The sequence below is a fragment of the Crocodylus porosus genome, unplaced genomic scaffold (genome assembly GCF_001723895.1).
Source record: "Crocodylus porosus isolate Cpor-Errol unplaced genomic scaffold, CroPor_comp1, whole genome shotgun sequence".
NCBI lineage: Eukaryota > Metazoa > Chordata > Crocodylia > Crocodylidae > Crocodylus > Crocodylus porosus.
In genome coordinates, this window is record NW_017728912.1 from 21,294,122 (window position 1) to 21,317,918 (window position 23,797).

Sequence of the window (23,797 nt, forward strand, 5' to 3'; positions counted from 1 at the left end):
GTCATATTAGCTATTTAATTTGCTGGTTTTACCTGGCTTTATTTGTAAACGTAGCAGTTATCAGCATTGTTTGCATAGCTTCCTGTGTTTCTTGTTTATGTTAGTTATTTAGAGACGGTAGAATCTGGGAACAAATGTTCAGGCTAGGGATGGAAACAGTACATGCGTTGCTGACAAGCCACTTAAGATCTATCCTTTGATCACATTTTTATCATTTCAGATATGATTATTTCAGAGTAAGAACTAAAATGAAGCAGAAAAATTTAACATTTTCAGATTGAATGCAGAAACAAAATATGTTACCTTGAACATAATTAGAAATTATGATGCTACATGCCAGCTTTGAATCGTAGAATCATAGACAGGGTTAGAAGGGACCTCAGGTGGTCATCTAGTCCAACCTGCTCACAGAAGGACCATCCTCAATTAGATCATCCCAGTCAAACCTTTCTTTAGCTGGGTTTTGAAAACCTCCAAGGATAGAGCTTCTGTCACCTCTCTGGGGTAACCTATTCCAGTGTTTTACTACTCTCCTAGTGAGAAAATTCTTCCTAATAGCTACCCTAAACCTCCCTTGCTGTAACTTGAGACTGTTGCTCCTTGTTCTGTCATCTGCCACTACTGAAAACAGTTTAGCCCCATCCTCTTTTGAACTTCCTTTCAGGTATTTGAAGCCTGCTATTAAATCTCCCCTTGGTTTCCTCTTCTCTAGACTAAATAAGCCCAGTTCTTTCCTCAGAAGTCATGTCCCCAGCCCCCGAACCATTTTTGTGGCCCTCTGCTGGGCGGTTTTCAATTTGTCCACATCCTTTCTGTAGTGGGAGTGCCCGAAACTGAATACAGTACTCCAGATATGGCCTTATCGATACTGAATAAAGGGGAATAATCATACCCCTTGACCTACTGCCAACTCACCTACCAGTGCAACTATGCTTTTGTTCTATGTCTTTCATTTTTTTAAGATACATTTATGGGTTTTCTTGTTTGCCTTGTATACACAGGGCTAGATGGAGAGCAGTATCTTGTATCCTTGCCACCATGTGTCCATACCACAATAACTTTTATTTTGAATATCAGCAGTTCCCTACTATTGATTTTGCTCTAGAAGGGATGCAGTCTAGAAGTAATTGAAGCAGTAGCCTCTCACCAGAAGAATGAACTTGAAGGACTGCAAAGGGGTCTATATGATTGTTTATCTTATAACCTTGACAAAAGGTCTATTGCTATAAACAGAATGGAGATAACAGAATGCTTTTGGTATTTGGCATCTGCATAAATGTTTCTTTTGGTAAGTGACTGGTTGTTTACTCAAAGATGTGCGTGTGTGTTCCTGAATATGTTGAAACAAAAGGCCTGAAGGCTTTGGTAAGTTCCATCCAGGTCGGGTACCCTAACTTCTGGGCTGGGGAAGCCAGCCTGCTTCCAGTGTCGTTGTCTGCATCCCCCACCAGGGTCTGTCTTGAGCAGGTGCTGCTCCTGTCCTTTTGTCCTTTCTGGACACTTTTTTTTTTTAAACTGTTTATGGTCATTTTGATTTTTCAAAAACTGTTGGATAACTGCTAGCACTGGAGGCAGCATCTTGCCAATTAATGGCCTAGCCATTGTTGACTTCTCTTCCTTGAGGCAGTCAGACAGGGTAAATAGCTACCATTATTTTGTTTTTATTATTCATAATATCCCCTTTGATCAAACTCATTGTAGTCAGATGAAATAATATAAAACTTAAACTGTGGTTCAGACAGAAAATAGAACATCTCTGTTGCACTGCATGTGCGGGTTTTAATAAGCTCGACACAACTTAAAATTTACCCTTTTAAAAGGCTAGTCTGCTTGAAACATTATCCTTTGACAAGTAACAAGCATTTCTTATAGGATACTGTTTCTCTCAGTGCAGTCATTACGATTTTGCAGTGATAATAAATAAAAACCTTGTTGCCTGACTTCATGCGGGGAGCTTTCTAACATGCAAAAATCCTGCATGCAAGGCTCTTAATGTGATGCACTTATCAGAATAGGCATAATTGCTCTGAAATTACAAAAATTAATGTTGAGAGGTATGTGTAGCCACTTTTGAAAGAGGGACAGAGGAAAAATCTGTCAAGGTGCGAATTAAGGGGGAGGTGAGTGCCCCCATAAGAGATGAGACCCCCCCCCCATAAGATCTGAAAATCAACCTGGAGGGGGTTTCTGATCAGATTGCTCCTTCACTGAGGTGAACCAGTTACATTTTTTTGCAGACCCGGCCAAGAGTCAAAGTGTAATTCGAACTCTGGTACAATCAGCACTTGATTATCAGAACAGTTGTTCAGCAGCTCTAAAAAGTCCAATCCCTTTTGAAGATGTCTCAAACTAGGCACCTGGTAGTAAAAGTCACTTTTTGCACAATGTGGAGAAGTCTTAAAAGTCTGCAAATAGTTCTTCCAATCATTTTAAACCTCAGAGTGAACATTTACGTAGGTTATTAAGGTTAAATAGGTGGCTATGAGATCCTTCTGATGCTTTCTTAATAGTTTAACCAGTAAAAAGCAGATTGCTGTTCTTCATACTATTTTCAGGTTCATATAAACTATTTTTAAAGTTGTTGGGTTTTTTTTTAATTCCACGCGTGTGTTTTGATGAGGTATGGCAGTTTGACAAGTCTGTAAACCAGTGTAGTAACTGTTTTTATTAGCTGCTGCACATTGCAGATAAAACACAAATGGTCATAAGTTATACCAAGTAGCATTTCTTATTGACCAAAACAGTTTTCAGTTCTGGATTGTGCAGTGCAGCTGCATGGCCATAAATATTGCCACGTTTCCATTCCATAAGTACCTACAGTGAGTCCATTTTTCTGAGAGCACTTATGGTGCATTTCCCACCTCCCATCCCCCTTTTCCCCAAAAGTACTTTTTTGGCCTAATTTGGCTCTGCTATAAGCAACATCAATGAAAGCAGAGTAGAGGTAGTTAAAACCATGCATTTTAAAAATTCAACCCCAGATGCTTTCAGATGTTGATTTTTTTTGTTTTGTTTTTTTTTTTGGAAAAGTCCCATCCCTAATTCTCGCATTCTCACTAGTTTTTCTGAATTCTTGGTTAAATACCTGTGTGTGTGTGTCTGTCTTTGGTCTAGCATGTGGTAGCAAATCTGAGTGGCTCAATGATAACAAGAATAATAAAATTGTGTAGTTCCTTCTCCCCCAGTATGTAGTTAGTCTGGCGTAGCCTCAAGCTTATACTCTAATGTTTGGGCCCCTGTGTACACTGAGTAATTAAACACGCTGTCTCAGTTTACCCACCTGTACTCTGGAGAAAACCTTTTAGATGTTGAGCATTAACTAATACAGCTTTGTAAAATTCTAAGTAAGCCAGAGTGAGCAACTATTTTGAGAGCCATGGAAAATATTTAAAAAATAATTTTGCTACCAAAAGTGCACAGGTAGACTTCACAAGGCAACTTAAATATTTTTGCCCAACTATCTCTTAAGTGCTACTTGATCCTTTAATGACTTTTGAAAACAGGGTCTGCATGCTAAGACTATGCAGAACACCTTTTATTTTGGTTTATGAGAGAGGGGGGAGGTTGAAAGAATTATTGTATTTTCTCTTAACCTTTTCCACCCAACTTCATCATTTTAACTTCCTGCCTCCAGGGGCAGGTTTAAAAGAATGTTTTTAAAATTTATTGTCTAAACAATGTGAGTTCAGCGTAGGGCCTGAGGTGAAATCCTGACCCCATGGAAGTCAATGGCAAAACTCCTGTCAGCTTCAGGGGTGGAGGGAGGGGAGGAAAGATTTTTGCCCCAGGAGAACACCCAGGAGTGTCTTGCTTTTTGGTAAGTATGCTGCTTAGACCTCAAGCATTTGCACATGATTTATAATACCTAGTCCACTTACTTCTCAGACCTGACTCTTATGTTGTAGTCAAGAAAAACAAGACTTCCAACATCTAGTGATGAAGTAAATGTGATTAAGTAAATGTTTAAAAATGAAGACCACATGTAGCTTTAGAAGTGACTTGCATTTGGATAGTTTTCTGGGGCACTTGATAACATTGCAACTAAGCCAAAGCATGCACAGTGCCTGTTTAACTTATCCATTGATCTGTTTTGAAATATCTGGGTACACATGTGTTAGTGTGAACACATGTTGGTTCTTTGAAGTATTACAAAATGCACTTTTGAAATAATTGAATAATATAAGCAGAATGCTTTACTCCTTTTCATCAGAATTCAGCAAGAATTTGAAGTATGGCAAATAAGAAAGCTAGATGGGAGGTTGTGTTGAATCCTTATTCCACAGCTTAGTGCCCACTAGACTTGTAGGTGAGCTCTTAATTTAAGAGCAACATCAGACAGTATCAGAGAGCCAACTTGCTCTTTCTGAATATTTCTTCTTGAACCACATACCCTAGCATGCAGCAAGGCCTGTTCTGGCAGCCATAAAGATTGGAATATTACCAGACTCAACAGATTTGCACCCCAGAACAGGTTTTTGGGTTTTTTTTTGACAAATAGGCAGCATGTTGTATGTTCATAGTGGTATTGGTGTATGTTTTGATGATTTTTTCTTGGCCATTTTTTTCCAAATGTGTTTGTTCCTTTTCTAGGACTCAATGCTGAAATTTCTCTGTAATAACTGCATCTTGTACAAGAGTATATTCTCAGCTGTTTTATTCTAGAATGTGTCACTTGACCACTAGTGAAGTGTGATCTTAAACTGTATATCATAGAAAATAAAAACTATATTGTAACTTGTGAAAATTTTTTGCAATTCCCAGTTTAGTAACCATTGTTATATGCATTCTTTCTCTGAAGGGGGCGTTATTAATCTGTCAGTGCCTATAGTGCTGACAGCTACCCAGGAAGACAAAGAGAGACTGGATGGATGTACGGCTATTGCGCTAGTATATGATGGGCGCCGTGTGGCCATTCTCCGTAACCCAGAGTTCTATGAGCACAGAAAGGAGGAGCGCTGTGCCAGACAGTGGGGAACAACATGCAAGGAACATCCCTATATCAAGGTTGTTTTGAACAGCTAGTTTTAATTAAAACTGAGTTTTGTTTTTTTGCAAGACTAATGCAGAATTGACATTAGCTTTGATTTTTGCATTTGATCAAAGCTTCTTTCACTTTGTGTTTAATTCTTAGGGAAAAATAAAGCTCGATTCTCTTCCGTATATCTGATCTCTGCTGGATACTTCATACTATCTAGCATGCAGAATTATAACATCCTTATCTACATGTGAAGTGAATTAGAATGTGTTGTAGATGCAGTGCTAGAAAGAAGGGGATTTTTCTTTGTTTGCATCTAGGAAATGCATTCTTCCCTGGTCCCAATTGCACTATCAGATCTTTTAAATCAGCAGATGCACTTGCTCGTAAGTCAGGAAAACCTTTACTCTCCCTGCACATAGAGCAGTTGCAAGTCACATTGTCTGGATGTTCTGAAATAATTTGAAGCATTTAGGCTAGTTCACTATCTTCACAAGTTTACCTGCTCTTCTCAATACATCTCTTCTTATCGCAATGCTGATTGGCACACTGGAGTATTATTCCTTTCGTTGAGTGTTCTTCGTAAATGTACTGTGGTTTGTAACTTGGGCAGACAGTACATTAAATAATTAAGTACGTTATCAAATGACAGTTAAATTGTTTTCTGTAGCCAAGGTGTCTTTCATATGCTATTTTTTGGCAGGTTAATGGCTCAATTGGCTTATTTTTAAAATCTCAAACTAACAGTGAGTTTATCCTTATAGAGAAAATGCCTTGCATATGTCAAAATCTATCCATAGTTGAACATCGTTCTACTTTTAAAAAAAAACATGTAATGGTGGCACCAGGACATTGACCATTAAACATTCTTGCAAAAGTGGTAACTATATCTGGAATATTACAGTCTTATCTTATTAAATTCAGCTTAAATTGATTTTGGCAACTACATGTTCCATCACTTACAGTGTCAGGGCTTGTACATTTGGTGGATGGATATAACTGTGTCATTTAAATGAAAATAGAAAATAACTTCAATTATCACTAAACAGTGACATGAATACTACGGTTTATTTTGAAGGCCTTGAATTATGCCACCAACTGCAGTGCAACTTGGTAAGAATGATGAAGAATGTGTGCAATGTTCTTCATTCTGTTCTGGCAAGTTTGTACCACTGTGTCAGTGGAAGTGTCCCTTCTCTAAGGGGGAATTCTCTGGGTGGCATGAAACTGATATTACATATTCTCCATACCCCTTTCTCTCTTGTCCCCTGGACCTGCAGATCAGGAGACTTTTGGGAGACAGAGGCACCCATGGTCCTAGCATCTTTAAGCCCCAGCAGTTTTAGCTCCTAGAATAGTCCCTATTGGATTATTGGGAGAACAAGGTAGGATAGAGCAGATAAGTCTAGATTTGTATCTTTAATATTGTGACTGTATTCCTTCATGTTTTGCATGCAGTTTTAGCACTATTTTTGTATTCTTCATATTCCTTGGTCTTGGAAAATAATGGTGAAATTTTGTACACATGCAGGGACTTACTGGGTCGTTTGTTCTTTCAAAAAGGTAGCCTTTTGTAATTGTGTGGTTTGTTTATTTATTTTGGTAAAAAATCTATAAGCTGCTAATGTTTTGTAAAGATTGAAATGTACCAACATGTCATGTCTTTAAAAAATACCTTAATAAAGTACGTGATATGACCGTGAATAAAAAAACATGGCCATAAGATTTATTTTCAGACTTCCAGTTTTATTCATTAATTGAGCTGGGAGCATAATCAGTCAAAAACATTTATTTTACTTGCTACCAATAAGTGTGTTATATATTGCTATTGTATCAGCCAGATTTTGTGACCTTCAATCCAGTATTGAATTATTTGAGTTTTGAACTTACGTAAGACATGCAACTTCGTTAAGCCTCACATGTCATTTCCCAGGCATGTATGATCTTTTGTCTATAGATGTTGACTAGTTACACTGGTCAGTGTTGGTTATTTGTGTATATTAGTGCATTTTTGGATACTTTGAAGAGAATTGCATGTGCCAATCCATATTAGTTTTGCTCACCCTCTTTGCACTAGGGCGTAACAGATTTGGACCATATTTCAGTGATTTTGAAAATTACTAGCTAGACTTAGAGAATTTTTCTCAAATGGATTTAACTCAGAACAGCTTTTTTGGTAATCAAATGCACTTAAGCGCAATTCTTTGAATGTTCAAAACAGCTGACAGTCATCTGTTTGTAACGGAAGTGTAGTTGTGTTAGTTTATATGCTGACAGGATGGGTTGGTTTTTTTTGTGTAGATGGTTATGGAACAAGGGGACTGGCTTGTTGGTGGAGATCTACAAGTCCTTGACCGTATTTATTGGAACGATGGTCTTGATCAATACCGTCTCACACCTACTGAACTAAAGCAGAAGTTCAAGGAAATGAATGCTGGTGAGTCAATGTTGCAATTGTCTCCTAGTACAGCATATTATCCTGCTGTTTCCTGTATTGGATTCAAGTTTGTGGTGTACAGACACCATTCTGCATTGTCATTGCGCGCACATGCTGAAGTGAAGCACCTTTTCTGCTGATTCAATTTAAGTGCCATTGTCTTGACACCTGATTCACTAATACTAATGCAGATGCAGCAGAAATTTAGTTGCCAATCAGTTTATTTTCATATCTGTTTTCAGTTGAAAGTAATCAACATTTCAGGACAGAAACATTGAAATGGTACAGGATGTTCTAAACCAGAATTTTTGTTTAATTTTTTTTCAGAAGTGAGAGTTCACAAATCCATTGTGATACCAGAAAAATGAAGTTTGCTCTTTTTGCTCCTTTCTGATGTAAAAAAGAGCTGCTTTTGTTCATTAGAAATATTGCCTTGACTTCCCTGCCTCTCCCTCTCCTTTTGGAAACTTAGAGGAGTGTTTTTTCTTGGCTTCCTTAAAGGCAGAGATTTGAGTAATTTTGGGTTTAGAGAGATTTTTAGTTAGGTTATCTTAAGCTTTGTTTTCCTGCCAAACTCTAAGTGGGGTGGGAGTTGCAAAGCTCTTGCACACTTAAAAATCTCTGCTTCTTTTAGTTGAAAGAAGTTGTTCTCCTCCTCTTCCTCCATTTCTCTAAAGAGGATTATGGTTATTAATATTAAAGATTTATAACAGGGTAGACATTTGACCAAAGGAAGGGAAGGGGGGAGAGAAAACGAGAACTTTCAGGCGTCCTTTTTTTAAATTTTAATGTGACATAACTATATTCTTAAAATAGGTGGGTCATATTTTAATGACTCCTGTTGTTTGTACTTATCCAACTATTGGTGTTTTGTATCCATTTTGTTCTCTAGACTTATTTCAAGTATTTTTTTTTTTACTTTGGGATTATTTTCATTTTCTTACACAGTTTTTAAATTTGTTTCATGCTGCTCTTTGGGAACAAAACCCATTAGCATTGCAAATATGTAGTAGCTTAACAAGTATTACAGTTCTTTTCAAAGTATTTCAGAGCTGATTTCTAGCATCGCATCAGACAAGAAACCAGAGCGCTAGTTTGTTTGCCATTTTATTGTATTAAAAAAATAACTAACAGACCAGCTGGTAATAGCTTGGCAGGGTACTTGTTTGTTCTTCACCTCTCTCATGTAGCAACAACAAGCAGGCTGCTACAAAAACAGCCCTCCCCCCCTACCATTTTCCTTATTGTTACAATGAAATAAATTCATTGTTTGCACATACAGAGGTTTGCTGAAGCTTTGCTTTAACTTTTGTTAGCTATTGTGCAAGCATACTTTTTGACCGCTAAAAATTCTGTTCTCTAGGTTGCATTGCTTTTTTTATAGCAAAGTATTCTAGGCAAAAATTTTTATGCTGTTATGTATGGTTCCTTCCCCCCTGCCTTTGGTTTATAGTGGAAGGAATATGAGTTTTGTTAGTTTGATGTATTAATGGGCTAACAACTAGTTTAGCTGATTGTAGTCTGAATCAGCTACTTTACATGGCATAAAATGTACTAGTGTATTTTGTCACAATGATGGTTAAATGTGAAAAAGACATACTGGGTTGTGTTAGATGTCCTTATTTTTTTCATAGACTAGGTTCTAAATCCTTTCCCACTAACTAGACACTTAAGTATGATCACCTTGCACAAGTCCCTGAACACTCATTAACGTAATGTTAACATACTGTCATCTGAATACTTAAGAAAACATTGTTTTTGTAACATACAGTCAGTTTTTAGAGTAAGTCACAAAAAAGCAGCAAATGGGAAGAAAACCCTCTTCCTTTTGTATTACCCGTTTCAAGGAGTTAAACAGGGTGGATAAGATTTGCACTGGGATGCTGAACGCTGCATAGCCACTTAATATGTGGAATAGGACCTGGCTCTTTGTTTACCATTAAAATCAAGTGTAGAATCTATTTAGTCCTGACACCGGCAACATGCGTGGGCTTTCTTTTGGAATTCAGTTTACATACTTCTGTACATTTAAGGGAGTTTGAACAATTTGAAGAGGAGACATAACTATTGAGGAAATTATAGACTTCTGACAATATGATTATTTGAAAGATTATGTGCAGTTTGTTTTAAAGCTTCTCGTTCATTAAGTCTGTAAATGTTCAAAGCATCTCTGTGTGACCTGGAACCATTACTAATGTGGTGTTTATTTAGTTGAGGTCAGTAGAAAGCTACTTGAATCCATATAGTTAAGTCACCTCTTGAGAAAATAGTTTGCCTACATTTTATTGGACCTCATCTTATTAGAGATCACTGCATGAGTTACCAGTTCTCCTGTTTGTGAGTTCTGGCATAACCTCCCATCTCACATTCCTGAGAAAAGTACAATAGGTTCAGTAGAAAAGTGGATTTAGAAGTCTTGTACAGACATTCATTTTCTCCTGAGAGTTGCTGTTCTCCCTGGAGAAACCATGAGTTTGAAGATATTCAGGCTTTTTCTCCCAGAGTAAAAATGGCTGCTCCAGGAGAAAAATAACCTGGGAACAACCAGGGTTAAATTGCTCCCAAGAGAGTTTCTCTTGGGAAAGTGCAAGTGTTTTCCCTTCCAGGGAGATAGTATGTCACGCTTTGGACCCTGCTGATCCAGCAGAGAGCAGAGCAGACTCTTTGCAATCCCCACATTGCGCTATAGAAAAAAACAGGCTGACCATAGGCAGTCTGGTCAACCAGTTGGGGTTGCCCTATGCACAGATGCTATTTGTTGCCAAGCAGACGAAGGGAACATGCAGAAAATGCTAAGATGTGTGCTCAGGGACCCCTTGGCTGAGCATTGTAGGGACTGCAAGCTCTCCACTCTTTATGGCCTCAGCATTTAAATGTTTGTACACATGTCCCTGGGTAAGCTCTTCTACCAGGAGAACAAGCCTGGGAGAATTCTTTCAGATTATTAGATTGTATATATGCAGCGAGTAGTATTTTACGTATTTATAAAGCATATTCAGTTAATTTCAGCCACTGGAAATAGATGACTAGGAAGCATAAAACCAGGCAGTCACTGAATAACTGATAAATATCATGAAGGCTAATGATATGCTTCTGGAGAGATGTCCAACTGAGTAAATGCAGTCTAAATGCACTTTCTGAATCCATTTAAGATGTGGTCCTTTGTAGAGTTCATTATAATAGTTTCCTGAAGCAATTTGTATATTTATACAGCAGTTCATTGACAAAACCTGATAACTAAAATAACTAAAAACTATCTTGTTAATGGTTGCTCTTTTTTTGGCTGCTTCACTGGAATTCCAGTTTAAAAGTCCATAGTGTCTTGTTTGGCCAGTTCCAAGAGTCTGTTAAAGTATGTAGTACATATATATAGAGTACCACTTGTGATCTGAACTGTGCAGATTGTAAGTCTAAATATTTTGGCCCTCTCTTCTTTCCATAGATGCAGTCTTTGCATTCCAGCTACGCAACCCAGTGCACAACGGGCATGCTCGTTTAATGCAGGATACTCATAAGCAGCTTTTAGAACGAGGCTACCGCCGTCCAGTTCTGCTCCTGCATCCACTTGGTGGCTGGACGAAGGAGGATGATGTTCCACTGATGTGGCGTATGAAGCAACATGCAGCAGTGCTTGAGGAAGGAATACTGAATCCAGAAACAACAGTGGTGGCCATATTTCCTTCTCCCATGATGTATGCTGGACCAACTGAGGTAGACAAATTGTGACAATACAAAAAAGCCTTCAGCATTCTCTTGTCTTATTTTGTTTTGTGCTGTGTTGTTTTTACTGGCAGTTGAGCATTTTAATAATAACTGTTTTTAGCATAGAAAATCCCTTTTTGTACAGGCAAATTTCTTTCTACAAAGAATCTTCCAATTCATAGAGTTTTAATAGGGTTAGGGAGAGAGCATGAGCGAGCAGTGCTGGATTTTCAGATGCTTCTTTCCTTTTGCATGGTAAAAGGACATGATGACACGTTAACTTTTCCCCTTTTTTCACCTTTTTCAGATGGAGTCATGAGGTCTAGTAGCATATTGAACAAATGCCAAAAGAAACAAGAGTTTTAGAGATTCAAGTTTTATGACCAAATTAAAAAAAATAAGAGGGGTGGGGGGGGAGGTGTACACAAATTAGAAGAAATGGCTTTGTTTATTTTTTGGCAAACTTAATCCAGGGAGAATTGCTTCAAGGTATTACATTAAAATTACTATGAAATAACTCTTTGGCAAGACTTTGTTTAGAAGTTAAGGCTTGGATTGAACGCCCTTGAGAAGGTGGGAGGCAGCAATGAGAATAAGTGTTCACATTTGGGGGAGATTGGTTGGCTTGGGGATATAGGTTCTATATCCCACTATCATTTTTTTCTCTAGGTCACAGGAAGTTCAGGTTCTGACCAGGTTCCCAATAGCTGAAAATTAACCATCTGATGACTTTTCATCATCTTAGCCACATTACAAGGAAAAAGGGGTCCCCACAGTAAAAATAAGCCATTGTGGTTGCCATTCATTTTGTTTTCCTTGTTGGCAAGTTCAGCAAGTATGGAGACCTGAAGCAGTTCACAGAGAGGAGGTAGTTCTAGATCACAGTTGAGCTTGTGGGAGTTTGTGCTATGCGCTGCAGTGGTTGTGTTTTGAAGATTAACAAGTCTTCTAGATGCCACAGAGCTGGAGGTTGAAGTCGATTGATGCAATCTATTTTTAAATACTTGTTTTTGACATCTTATTAACAGTGTTCTCACTTTTTAAGATTTTTAAAAGACATTAGCATTCTGACTGCTTTGGCTACTTGGTGACACTTGTTAAGAAAACCATATGCAAGTGAATTGTGTTGAACAATACAACTTTCTTACTTCTGTAATTTCTAGTGTGAATCTTAATTATATAAGAAAGAACAAAATTCTTCCCACAACCTTCAGTCATAATCTTGAATAAAACAAGAAACATCTCCTAATTTATGAAGCATTTCCAATGACCTCAGACAGCAGACTGCCAATAACATATTTTTAGCCAACTAATAAAAAAGACACTCTTCCTTTAATCATTTCTGTGGGTCATTTAGAAGACATTGGTACCAGATTTGTTTCTGTAGCACAAATGATTTACAGAAAACAAGCAGCTGTTTGAACCAGTATGGTTATCAACAGGATGTATATGGTTTTCCAGTCTGTAAAGATTTAATGGGCATGGTTCATAGGTTTCAATTTACTGTGTTTTTGTATTTGAAAAACTTTTTTATGGATTGTTGGCTAGCCAACCAAGAAAATGTATCTGCAGTCCTGACAGTTTACCTATGACGGGAAAAGATCAACTTTGGAAGGGCTAATGTTGTGTTAAACCTTAATTGCTCCACCCTGCTTGGGAAGATGAGCACATTGCTAAAGAATATAAACATGTAGAACTTGGACAACAGCTGTTCTTCCATTTCAAACTTATGCTTTCCTTGATTCTAAACCCTTGTAGAATCATTCTACCCAAACACCACTTGTATCTGAACGAGATCCCAAGGTTTGGGATTTCCTGGGTGCTATTACCTAGATGGCAATAAAAGTTTAAAATTTTCTGAATTTGCCTATGTTTTAGAAAACCTAACAGTGGCGGCACATGTACATACCGTTTGTGTTATAGATTGTCTGCTTGTGGTGTACACACATACAAAAGATGTGTCTGGATTCTGTTAGTCATGCTATTTCTACAGCCTCCACAACCAGAGAAAAATTACGTATAGTGTCTAACTGTGGTCAAAACAGCAGTATCAAGTTGATTTGAATTCTGATTTTGTATTTAGTTTTTGATTGAAATATTTATCAAATACACAGAGATCTTTTTACAATACTTTTAAAAAAAGTTATTTCTCTGTCTCATTGATGCCATTAGGAAAAAAAAAAAAAGTTACCTTGCCTCTAACTGCATGCTTTTGGCTGGGTTTTAAAGACGAGGCAGGTAGTTGCCCTTCTCTGACTTCCAGTGAGATTGATGTGTAATTTTTCTGGAAAACACACAACCTAAGTCAAAAAGAGTGCATCTACACATGTTGCTTTTAAGTCTCATTAGCCAGTTTAAGGCGTATTAAGGGTGTGGGTCTGCATGTGTGCATCTTTAATGTGCCTTTAAAATGGCCATTTTAGGCTATTCAACCTAAATTTGATACCTACAAAAGCAGGTATCAAATTTAGGCGTGAATAGCTAAAGTGCCTTAACGAGTTATTTCATAGTAATTTTAAAGTGCCTTAACGCATATCTATGTTGACTGACTTGGGACTAACTTCACTTAAAAAGAAAAAAAGATCCTGCATCTGTTGGGTCTTTAGGAGGCTGGTGTCTTTCTCTAGTTTCTCCACAAAAGATAATATAAACACTTCTTCATTGCTACTGCTTTTGTTTCATTTGAGAATATTTGCATGGAAAATGGAAATAATATTGTTGTCTGTGATGAACAGTTTGAAGATCTCCTGCACATCTTGAAGTTGTTCTGGACAGCAACTGTTTTTTTTTTTATATAGGGATGACCATACTATATCAAATATAATTCCACCTAGTTTGGTATGATGTCTCATAAAGTGCTCAGCCCTACATGCTTCAAAGGAAATTGCAAGAAATTTTGCAGTGGTCTGATAATGGGCAGCACACTGACCTGAAAATCTTAGCCAGATCCCCTGTACAGATGTATTGTTTTTATCTCTGAAAAGTGAGGTGGTATTTCCTTTCTACTGCAGGTTCTTTCCTTGCCATTAACTAATGATGAATGCTTTCCCAAGTGAGGAATTCAGAATGGTCAAAACTGTCCGTCTCATAAATCTTAAAGTTTATGGCTGGCCTTCCTACTTGCCATTACTTCCAAAAGACAAGGCTTATGATTAGTTACTTTATCTATGCAAGAACCACACTGTTGCTGTGTGAATTTTTTTTTCACTGTGACAAAAATCTTTATGTGCAAGGCAAGTTTTTCTTCCTGTGATTCCTGAGAAAAATAGTCTTCTAATTGTTAGCACTCCTTTGAAAGATTGCAGTATAAATGGACATGTCTCATGCTGCAAGAAAGATGGTGTATGGGTGTTCAAATTTTCCTGTTGTTCCATCCAAAGTAAGTTTCCGTTCCTTGGCAGGGGTGCCCATTTAGCAGGAAGGTGGTGGTAAGAGGGCACCCAAATAATTCTTTAAATGTCAAAGCTCTTATTAGACTATAATTACAAAGATTACATTTCTTTTTTGTTCCAGTGTCTGTCATTCATTGCTTTCTATCAGTGATGACTAAAGAAAGCAGCTGTGCAGTAAATTGATGATAGTCTTACCTCCTTATCCAGGGGTCAGCAACCCCCAGGCACACGTGCCAGAGCTTGGTATATAAGGCCATTTTACTTGGCATACCACAGCCAGCCTGGGTGCTGGGCAGCTGTCATCAGTCAGAGCCTGGGTTGCTTGCAGCAAGTGGGGAGGCTACAAGCCCTGCTGCAAGCTGCCAAGAGCCTGGGCTGGCTGTGGCAGACAGCTGGGAGGCCACAACTGGTGCACTGGAGGCCAGAGCTTCAGGCTGGCTCTGGGCAGTGGTGACTGCATGCATGCCTTGGGGTGCATGGCAGGGAAGGGACTGGGGCTGGAGCTGAGGCAACACTGGGCTATTCCCAGTGTGGGTGTTGGACTGTGCTGTGCTTGGTCTGGGCAGTAGTGCTAGCAGTGGGGCTACAGAGTGCTGCAGGCATCTGAAAATTTGATGTAGCCCCCCTTGGGGGGACATATGCCCCCTAGGCCTCTGTTTGTCCCGCATGCCTGCTCCTGACTGTCCTGTTCCCTCCCTCACTGCTGGGGCCTTGATTCCCCCTCACCTTGGTGGTGAGTAATTGGGGCGGGGGCAGGCCCTACACAGCTGGGGCAGCCTGGTAGGGCGTAGGGGGCACGTGCCTCTGGATCTGCATACGGGGCAGCACGGGGCTATACCCAGTGCAGGTGTTGGACTGTGCTGTGCTCAGTCTTGGCAGTGGTGTGGCAGCAGGGCTACAGGGTACTGCAGGCACCCGAAAATTCACTGTAGCCCCCAGCTCTGCCGCCTCCTGCCAGAGTGCAGAGGGGTCCAAGCCCCACCAGGAAGAGCCAGCAAGTCTTCTCTGCATGCAAGTTGATGCGCCTGGTGCTACATCATGTGCATTTGTATAAATGACGAAATGCATGTCAGCGCTGGGCAAATTGCAGCAATGCGCTTTTGAAGTAAAACACCTTCGCTTTGTTTTAGTTCAGAAGTACACCACTGGCATTTTCTCAACACTAATGCGCATTTGGCTGTTTATACAAGTGTATGTATTTCAAAAAAAGCACCTGGTGCTGCGTTGCATACGTCTGAAAATGCCCTTAGTGGCTGTAGAGGAAAGACTAGACCATTATCAGCTGGAAATTTCTCATTCCAGTATCGCTTTAATTACTGTCTCAAGTCATGTCTAGCCTGTAGACGTACTCAGCCTGGAAGTGACGCTTTTATTCAAACCCTATTGTTCCGTCCTGGACAAGAGTAGTGTTGCCCAGAGCTGAGGATAGGATAAATAATGTTTTTGATTGACAGTGTCACTTTGCCCACCCCTGATACCAGGTAGACACTGCTATGCTACTTGAGTCCATGGAGCATATTTGAAGGAATCGCTGCTGGGTGTGTTGAGTTTGTGATGCAGCTGTGCCCTAGAAGTCATCTACCAAAAATTACTATTTTTTTTTTCTTTCTTGGCTCAGTTTTTATTGTTTGCTGACTCAAGCTGCTCTGAAAACCCCTGCTTTTTACTGCTAAGAAGGGGAAAATGGGGAAGCAAGTGGTCTGCTGGCATTTAGCCTTCTGGCAGTTGTTGCTTTCTTGCCATCTTGCAGAACTTTCCAATTGATCAAGCTTCGGGATGCCAGAGGCTTCTTGATCTGTTTGACCACCCAGTGTGGTTTAGAAGGCCAGGAAAGCTCAGATGAAGGTTAGCATATACTTTGACTCTAGTTTGGCTGAAATAAAACTTCTGAAAATGAGTAAATGTTTATTACATAGGTTAGTTAATCAGTATGCTATAGTAATGCTTGTGAATCAGAAATGTTTACATAACTTTTTTATTGCCCTGATGGGATTTTTGGCAGCTTACTAATGGGCAAAATTCATTTTTAGAGAACGAATTAATTTCATTTAAAAAAAGAAATGTAGAACCAGATTTTATTTTGTTCCTGGAAACACTTCCTTTGCATTAATCCTTCTTTGTATAGCAGGCCAATCAGGGCAAAAAGGGGGGGGGGGGGGTACAAAGTTTTTTCAGAGAAAATGTTAAATCTTTACAATATGAAAAGCACAAAGTTTCTTATTTTTCTTTCTGACTTTTTTTTTATATGACTGTGTGAATGGGGGAATGCTGTGGGGGGTGGGATTCAAATGTGCCTGATCATGAGATTGTTCAAAGATACCCACATATACAGTTAGACAATGGGCTTTTTCTGAAGCAAGTAAGCAGCTTGTATACCTGGTTCCTGTTGGTTGCTGAGTGAATGAAACTTTGGGGAGCATGGGGCTAACAAATGTTAAGGTGATTTGGTAGTATGAGGAGTTGAGATCCTTATCACTGAGGCACTGTTGCTTTGGCTCCCAGTGGACCAAGCTGCGATTTTTGAATGCTGAACCTTCACCACTGTTCAGAGCTTTTCATGCAGAAAAAAAGTTCAGGTTTAACTGCAGCTGTATGCTAAACATGGAGTGAACTGGTATATTACAGTGGATGGTAAATATATGTGGAGTAGATTTTTACTTGATGGCTCTGCTAGTGGTGCACTGTATGGCTTCTGAGCCGGGCTGGGACTCTGCAGACCCCCATTCAGCTGCTTGCAGCCTCCCCGCGGCCTGCCACAGCCAGCCCAGGCTCTGGGTAGGCCCCTGCCGCCTGCCACAGAGGCCGGGCTGCTCGCAGCAGGCAGTGGGCAGGCTGTAAGCAGCTGTACCAGGATCTGCGGAGCCCTGGCCTGACTTGTTGCTGGCAGCAGGTGCATGGGGAAGGGGCCAAGACTGCATTGTCACAATAAGGATTGGGACCTTTGCAGCTCCACCACTGTCTACTCTGAGGCACATGTGCCAAGCAAAATGCCTTCACATGTCATGGTCCATACTGCGTGCCTGGGGTTGCCAACCCCTGTTGTAGGATATGCATTTCCTCAGTCCTAAACTGTACTGTTCCAACACTAAATTACACGTTTTAGTGGTGTAAACCTGCAAGAAACTGAATCAAGCCCATATGTCCTGGGATTGCCTGGAGATGTAGCAGTACTTGCATGCAATAAATACAGAAGTGATGGAGATAATTGGCTGTCTTCATTTGTGGCTGGATCTATGTAAAGAATTGCATCTATTTGTTTGATGGAAAGCCTTTTCATAAGGTTGGCATTTGGAAGCTGTTGCTAGGGAGGAGTATGTTCAGGCTTGCAGAGATGAAATGTGGAAGGCCAAAGTGCAACTGGAGTTGCAGCTAACAAGGGACATAAAGGATAACAAAAATTTCTACAAGTATGTCAGCAGCAAGAAGAAAATCTGGGAAACTTGGTTCTTTACTGCCACTAGGTGGAGGCCACCTAGTGAAAGATGATGTGGAAAGGGCTGAAGCATTCAAGTGGAGGTTTTTAAAGACCGGCTATACCAAGCCTTTGTTGGGATGATGTCGTTGGGCATGGTCCTTCTTTGAGCGGGGGGTCGTACTAGATGACCTCCTAAGGCCCCTTCCAACCCTAATTTTCCATAATTTGCCTTTATCACACTTTGTGACACCTTCAGAGGCTCTGGCAGCACCCCAGGCTGGATTGGCATCCTGGCTGAAAATCACTGATTTAAATTTTGCTGTGTAGGATCTGTTTGCTATTGCTTTCTACATAGCAACTGCAAAACCTCAGCTAAAGAAGCACATTTTGGTTTTTTGGATCTACCTGAATAGGATTTTTGCATTGTTTTCTCTGTACAGATCAATTTTGACACTTCAGTTAAACATTTAAATTGTAATGACTTATAAAGTGAGTCTCTGAAGTACCTTATTCTTGATGCTGGTCAATTCTTGTGCTTTGGAGGAAGGTGTAAAAATCCTCTAATTTTATGCTTACAGTAACATTGCAATATTTCACTTCAAGGGAAAACTGCTCCCCGCCCCATTTGGGGGGGTGAGCTGATATCCTGAAGACTGAAATTTGACAATCCTTGTATTAACAGAATTGAAGTAAAGACTACAAGTGGTGTTATTCATGGGGATAGCTAATGTGTTAAAAATCCTGCTAAGCTCTTTTCTTTGGTCCGGTTTTTTTATAAAACAAGGCTATATTTCTTAATATTTCCTCTTATAGACTCTTAATTTAGACCCCTTCAATTGGGAAGTCCCTGCTGTTTGTTCCATTCGGGATTCTTTTTGCTGCTCTTTTAGAGCCATGTCGTCTTTTTAATTTCTTCAAGAAGCTTCTGTCTATGTTTCTGGGGCAACCACTTGCTTTCACTAACAGGGATATATTCAGTGTATTATGACTCATCTTTTAATAGTGAAAGTTATAGCTAGAAACAGAAATTCAGCAATGTGACCAGTTATTTCTTTATGGCAGGTACTCTATTGAACCATCATAGTGATCCATAGGTTGAGAATTACTTACCAAATTGAAGTGTTGTTTTGCTTTCATGAAACTGCTGTAGCATAGGGTGTGTACAGACGTTTAGGCAGCCTGTCAGGGAGGTGCTCTAACTGTGGCACTATACACAAAAGTGCCATGAGTTAGAGTGTCATTGTATCCAACAGGCACTTGTCTTTTGGTGGGGATGAGAATGGCTCAGAGCCTGGCTGCACTGGCCCAGGCCAGCAGGCAGGGGCGCTTCAGCAGCCTCCCAGGAGGCTGTTGGACCACCCTTCTTCCCAGCCCCACCTTCTCTCCAACTGGTAACTGTCAGCAGTGGCTGAGGGGGAAGGGGGCACAGCCTGCCCATCCTCCCCCCAAACTATCCCTGTTAGGGTCTTAGGGGCAACCAGGCCTGGCCTGTGTGGTGGGGGGAGCTCCCTTACCTGCCCTCCCAAAGCATCTTGACAGCGGCAGAGACTGCTGCACCCGGAGCTGGGGTGGGAGGAGGGGAAACGGAGCCTTCCACCTTGCAGGCCTGGCTTGGCTACTTGTGCAGTCTGGCTCTGTTTCCCAGTCCCCCTGCCCAGCTCCAAACATAGCAGCCTCTGCCACTGTCAAGATGTTTGTGCAGCAAATGGGTGGGAGGCCCTCTTGCTGCATGGGCCTGGCCCAGTTACCCACAAGACTTCATCAAGGGTAGCTGTGGCAGAGGGGGCTCCATCCCCCCCACCTGGTTTTCTGTCTCCTCTCTGTGACAGACCTGCAAAGCTGCTTGGGATGCAGACAGAATCACCCTCAATTAAACTTTGCAGGGAACCTGTATGCAGGATCCTTAAGTTGCTCTGCCATAGAGTCTGATAATACATCAGAAAGGGTTCACTTTTCATGCAATTAGCCATTTTAAAAGTGCTCTGCAGCCATGAACATTTGTTGTGTAATGGCTACAGAGCACTTTGGGGGGGGGGGGGTTCATTGTGCAAGAAATGTAACTTCTGTATGCACCTATAGTCTTGCTAAAGGGTGCCCAAAAAAAGCTAATGTGTGCATTGCCCAAATTTAATTATGCAAGTTTGATGTAATGAAGTGTTGATCATAGTGATGCATAATAATGTTAGTTTAGTATTGTTGCCCTGTTCCCTTCTCTCCTAACTGTGTCTTCTCAATTTGCTTACCTGAATTTTGCCCTAGGTACAATGGCATTGCAGGTCACGGATGGTAGCTGGTGTTAACTTCTACATTGTTGGACGGGATCCGGCCGGCATGCCACACCCAGAGACTGGGAGGGATCTTTATGAACCAACCCATGGTGCTAAAGTGCTGACTATGGCTCCTGGCCTCCGGGCACTGGAAATTGTACCCTTCAGAGTTGCAGCATACAACAAGAAAAAGAAATGCATGGATTATTATGACCCTGAACAGTAAGTTGTGTTTTGAGTTGAAAATCAATATTATCCTGAGCTGACGAGGAGGGGGGTTGCATTTGTTTTTTGTTTACTAGCTCTTTCAGCGTATCTTCCATAGTTCTAAATTAAATTTTTAGTTCTGAAAGACATGAGCTGCTTTTGGATTACATGTGCAGTTTAGTTTCAGAAGACTTAGTCTCTCTTCATGCTTCATCAGTTTTACTTGCTTCATGATTTTTACATAGAAAACATGGTTTTAACTTCTTCTTATTCCAAACTGGTTCCCCAGTTTTGAGGGATTTGTTCACTGAACTTTGTTGTGAAAAAGGAAGATACTTTGCAGGGCAACCCAAAGGACTGGTTAATCTTTTTTCGTCAGTGAACATAATGTGGGGGGGAGGGTTTGTTCTGTATCTTTTAACAGAACTAAGTGTGTTTTGTAGGAAGTAGTGGGCATCTAAATTTTTCAGTAGGACCTCAGTTAATAAGCTACCTTAGGTAGGTGATGACTCACAGGGGAGGGAGTGTTTATACAACACTAACAGGGATGATTTGTCAATATCAGTAGGAAATGATGCAGCCATTTGCATAATCCACATAGTCATCTTGTACATGGCTCCTCTTTGATATTGAGCTGACATTTTGGGGTGGTTATGTTAAGTTTTTTTTGTCCTTGGAGGGTGATATTTTCAGAAGTAGCTTAGACTCCAAGACTAAGTACAGACAGTCAAGAAACCCGAGGCTGAATCGATTCAGTCTTCTCAGGTTAGCCTAAGCTGCATAGATGGAACTAGTGCTGTCTGTTTTAGCCAAGTGAGTGAACAGACATTCACTTTTGATTCTGTAAATGCAGTCATATGCTTGGAGTGTCCCAGGCCAAAAGCTGGGGGTGCTAGAGCACACCTTCCTGCTCAGCTGGAGCAGACAACTTGGGCCAAAACTAGACTACCTACCCTGTGAGGTAGGGCCCTATTCAATTCAGATTTGGCCCGAATCAGAGGTAGTGATTTGATTCATTGCTTCAGATCGTTGTCCCTGATTTGATTCAGCCAAATCTGAAGATTTGATGCTGATTTGGAGAATCAGCGATGTGGACATAGACACAGCTTTAAAAGTTTTTTCTACATACCTTGCTCATGATTGCTGCAATGCTGGGGCAGATGGAATGTCCTACAGGAGGGTGGGGGTAGGGGCCCTCCATGTGCTTGGCGGTGAATCTGGAAGTGGGCCAGAACTACTTCTGGTCCACTTTCGAGTTGGCCGGGGAGCAGGCTGCATGGCAATTGGCCACAGGGGGATCCTGGGTTTCCTCCCCAGACCCCAGAGATGCTAGTTGCTGAGTGTGGGGGCCCCCAAGCGCACTCCCCAGCAGGTCTGTTGCTGAGCATGCTGGGGAGCCCCCCGCACTTCTGTGGGATGCTTCATGCGCCCCAGCACTGTAGCATTCACGAGCCGCCTGCTACCTAGAGGTATGTAGAAAAAACATTTAAAGCTGTCTCCGTGTGTTTGAATCTCCAGATCTTTCTCAGTTTCTCTGAATTGATTCAGAGGGTTCCGATGTGATTGAGCAATTTAGGGCTCCTCTGATTCGATTTGGATTCGGAGATTCGGCCACCAAATTGGGCTGAATCTCCACTGAATCGAATCAGGGACCGAAGCTTCACACAGCCCTACTGTGAGGGAGTGTGCGGGGGGAGGTGCAAAGCATCCTGGGATGCTGAGGGATTGTGAGTCAATTTGAATCTGGAAGGGACCTGGGATAGAAGTTTAGTAAACTTATTTAATCTAAATCAGTTAAGTCTGATATACTACATCCATCCAGGTTTATCTTAAACCTGTTCCAACCAGTTTATGTACACTGAACTTCTGTTGTGTTACAGATTTGAACCTGTTTCTAGTCAGTTGTACTGATGTATGTGTAGTTTCTGTTCCTAGCCCAAAGAGCCTAAACTACTTTGGAAAATGGGACTTGGTCAAACTTACATTTCTGTAATAATTTTGAGCACCTACTCTGAAAAGCATACTTCTAGAGAAATTTTACCAGGGAATTCTTGCATGCCAAAACGAAGGGTTACAGTAGTACAGTCCTATGCTAGTCTTAATTCAAACTGTAAAAGTTTACTGAACTTCCCTTTTGGAATCGATGTTTGAGTCGATGGCATATGCAATAAAAATGAGATGTAGAGAAGCCTTGCAACTGACTTTTAATCATCATGAAAATGCACCAGATGTGTGTCATATTTGCAAACCACTGTTACTTATTTGTCAAAAAAGTTGTATTGTGTCTTCATCAAAAACATAAAAAAGTATGTCCCTCAGGCAAGTGTGACTTCTCAAGATTGTACTTTGTCATTTAAGATATGGTGATTGTTTGGGAGATTTCTGACCCTTTATGGGAAGACTTTCCTGTAAAATGTGGCTACGGGTGGCTGCTGAGAAAAAACTCTAAGAATGAGAATTTGTCTAACATTTGAAAAGAAACCACAGCAATCTTTGTGAAAACTAACAATTCTGCATCTGGAAAGAGCCAAATAGAGGCCACAAGTAAGCAGGCTGTTTGTGGTTTCTGTAAAAATGGGCACCAAAGCCTGTATACCTGTAAATACAAGAAGTGTGTTTGGTTATTTTGTTTTTGACTGATGAGCTTCAGACACTTTTTTATTTAGTCCCTTGGGCCTAATAATGGTTTTTGAGGCTGCCGGTGAAAAATGGGAAATGTGTACTGTAGTCCTCCCCCAGAACTGTTGGGGGAAGCTAATATTAGGGATGTTTATTCACACCCATTGATGTAGCCTGTTGTCTTAAAGGAGAAGAAAAATGTTTTGGGGAGGAAAATGCTTGGAGAGAAAGGGAAAGAGGGAGAAGAGGAGAGTGACTGAATCCAGTACTGAACGTTTCTGAAGATTTGTGAAAATCTTTAAGCATCAATGCTTATGATTTTTAAAACTTGTTTAAAACTATTAATGCAGCACATTTGTCAGCGGGCTCTTACACCTTTTCTTTTTGGCCCTCAGCCTAACGATTTGAGGTACCTTGCTTTGTTTCTAGGTATGAATTCTTCCTTAGTCTCTTGGATTCTTTGGGTGCTTTTACTCAAACATACAATTACAGCTAAGGAGAGGTCAGAGGAAACATGCTTTTATTAATATGCCCTTAAATAGCTCATCTCTCTCTTAGAATTGAAACACTTGTGCTAGGGGTGCACCAATAGAGATTTTGGGGGCCGATACTGATAGCCGATTTTTAAGGAGTCATATCGGCCGGTACTGATCTGATTTTCGATACACAGCCTGGTAGCTTGAAGAGCTGCATCCAGCTGGTAAGTCCGTTGTGGTGGAGGGGGAGGGGGAGGGGAGGCAGATCAAGGCCCCTGTGGTGAGGGAGCAGCTGTGGCAGGCACTG

General features: G+C 40.6%; 1 protein-coding gene and 1 long non-coding RNA gene across 3 annotated transcripts in view; one reads left to right on the forward strand and one right to left on the reverse strand.

The window, feature by feature from the left end:
- PAPSS1 (3'-phosphoadenosine 5'-phosphosulfate synthase 1) overlaps positions 1 to 23,797 on the forward strand; it is a 62,182-nt gene that overhangs the window by 35,641 nt on the left and 2,744 nt on the right. For both annotated transcript variants that reach the window (XM_019534135.1, XM_019534136.1), the window contains exons 8-11: positions 4,799 to 5,004; positions 7,277 to 7,412; positions 10,855 to 11,123; positions 20,181 to 20,410. In XM_019534135.1, the coding sequence (XP_019389680.1) occupies positions 4,799 to 5,004; positions 7,277 to 7,412; positions 10,855 to 11,123; positions 20,181 to 20,410 (841 nt within the window). The remainder of the gene's footprint in view (positions 1 to 4,798; positions 5,005 to 7,276; positions 7,413 to 10,854; positions 11,124 to 20,180; positions 20,411 to 23,797) is intronic.
- Positions 11 to 19,720, reverse strand: LOC109309405. Its single transcript, XR_002100900.1, has 3 exons — positions 18,619 to 19,720; positions 18,162 to 18,171; positions 11 to 22 (listed from the first exon to the last, which is right to left on the reverse strand). It is a non-coding gene; the product is annotated as an uncharacterized LOC109309405 (long non-coding RNA).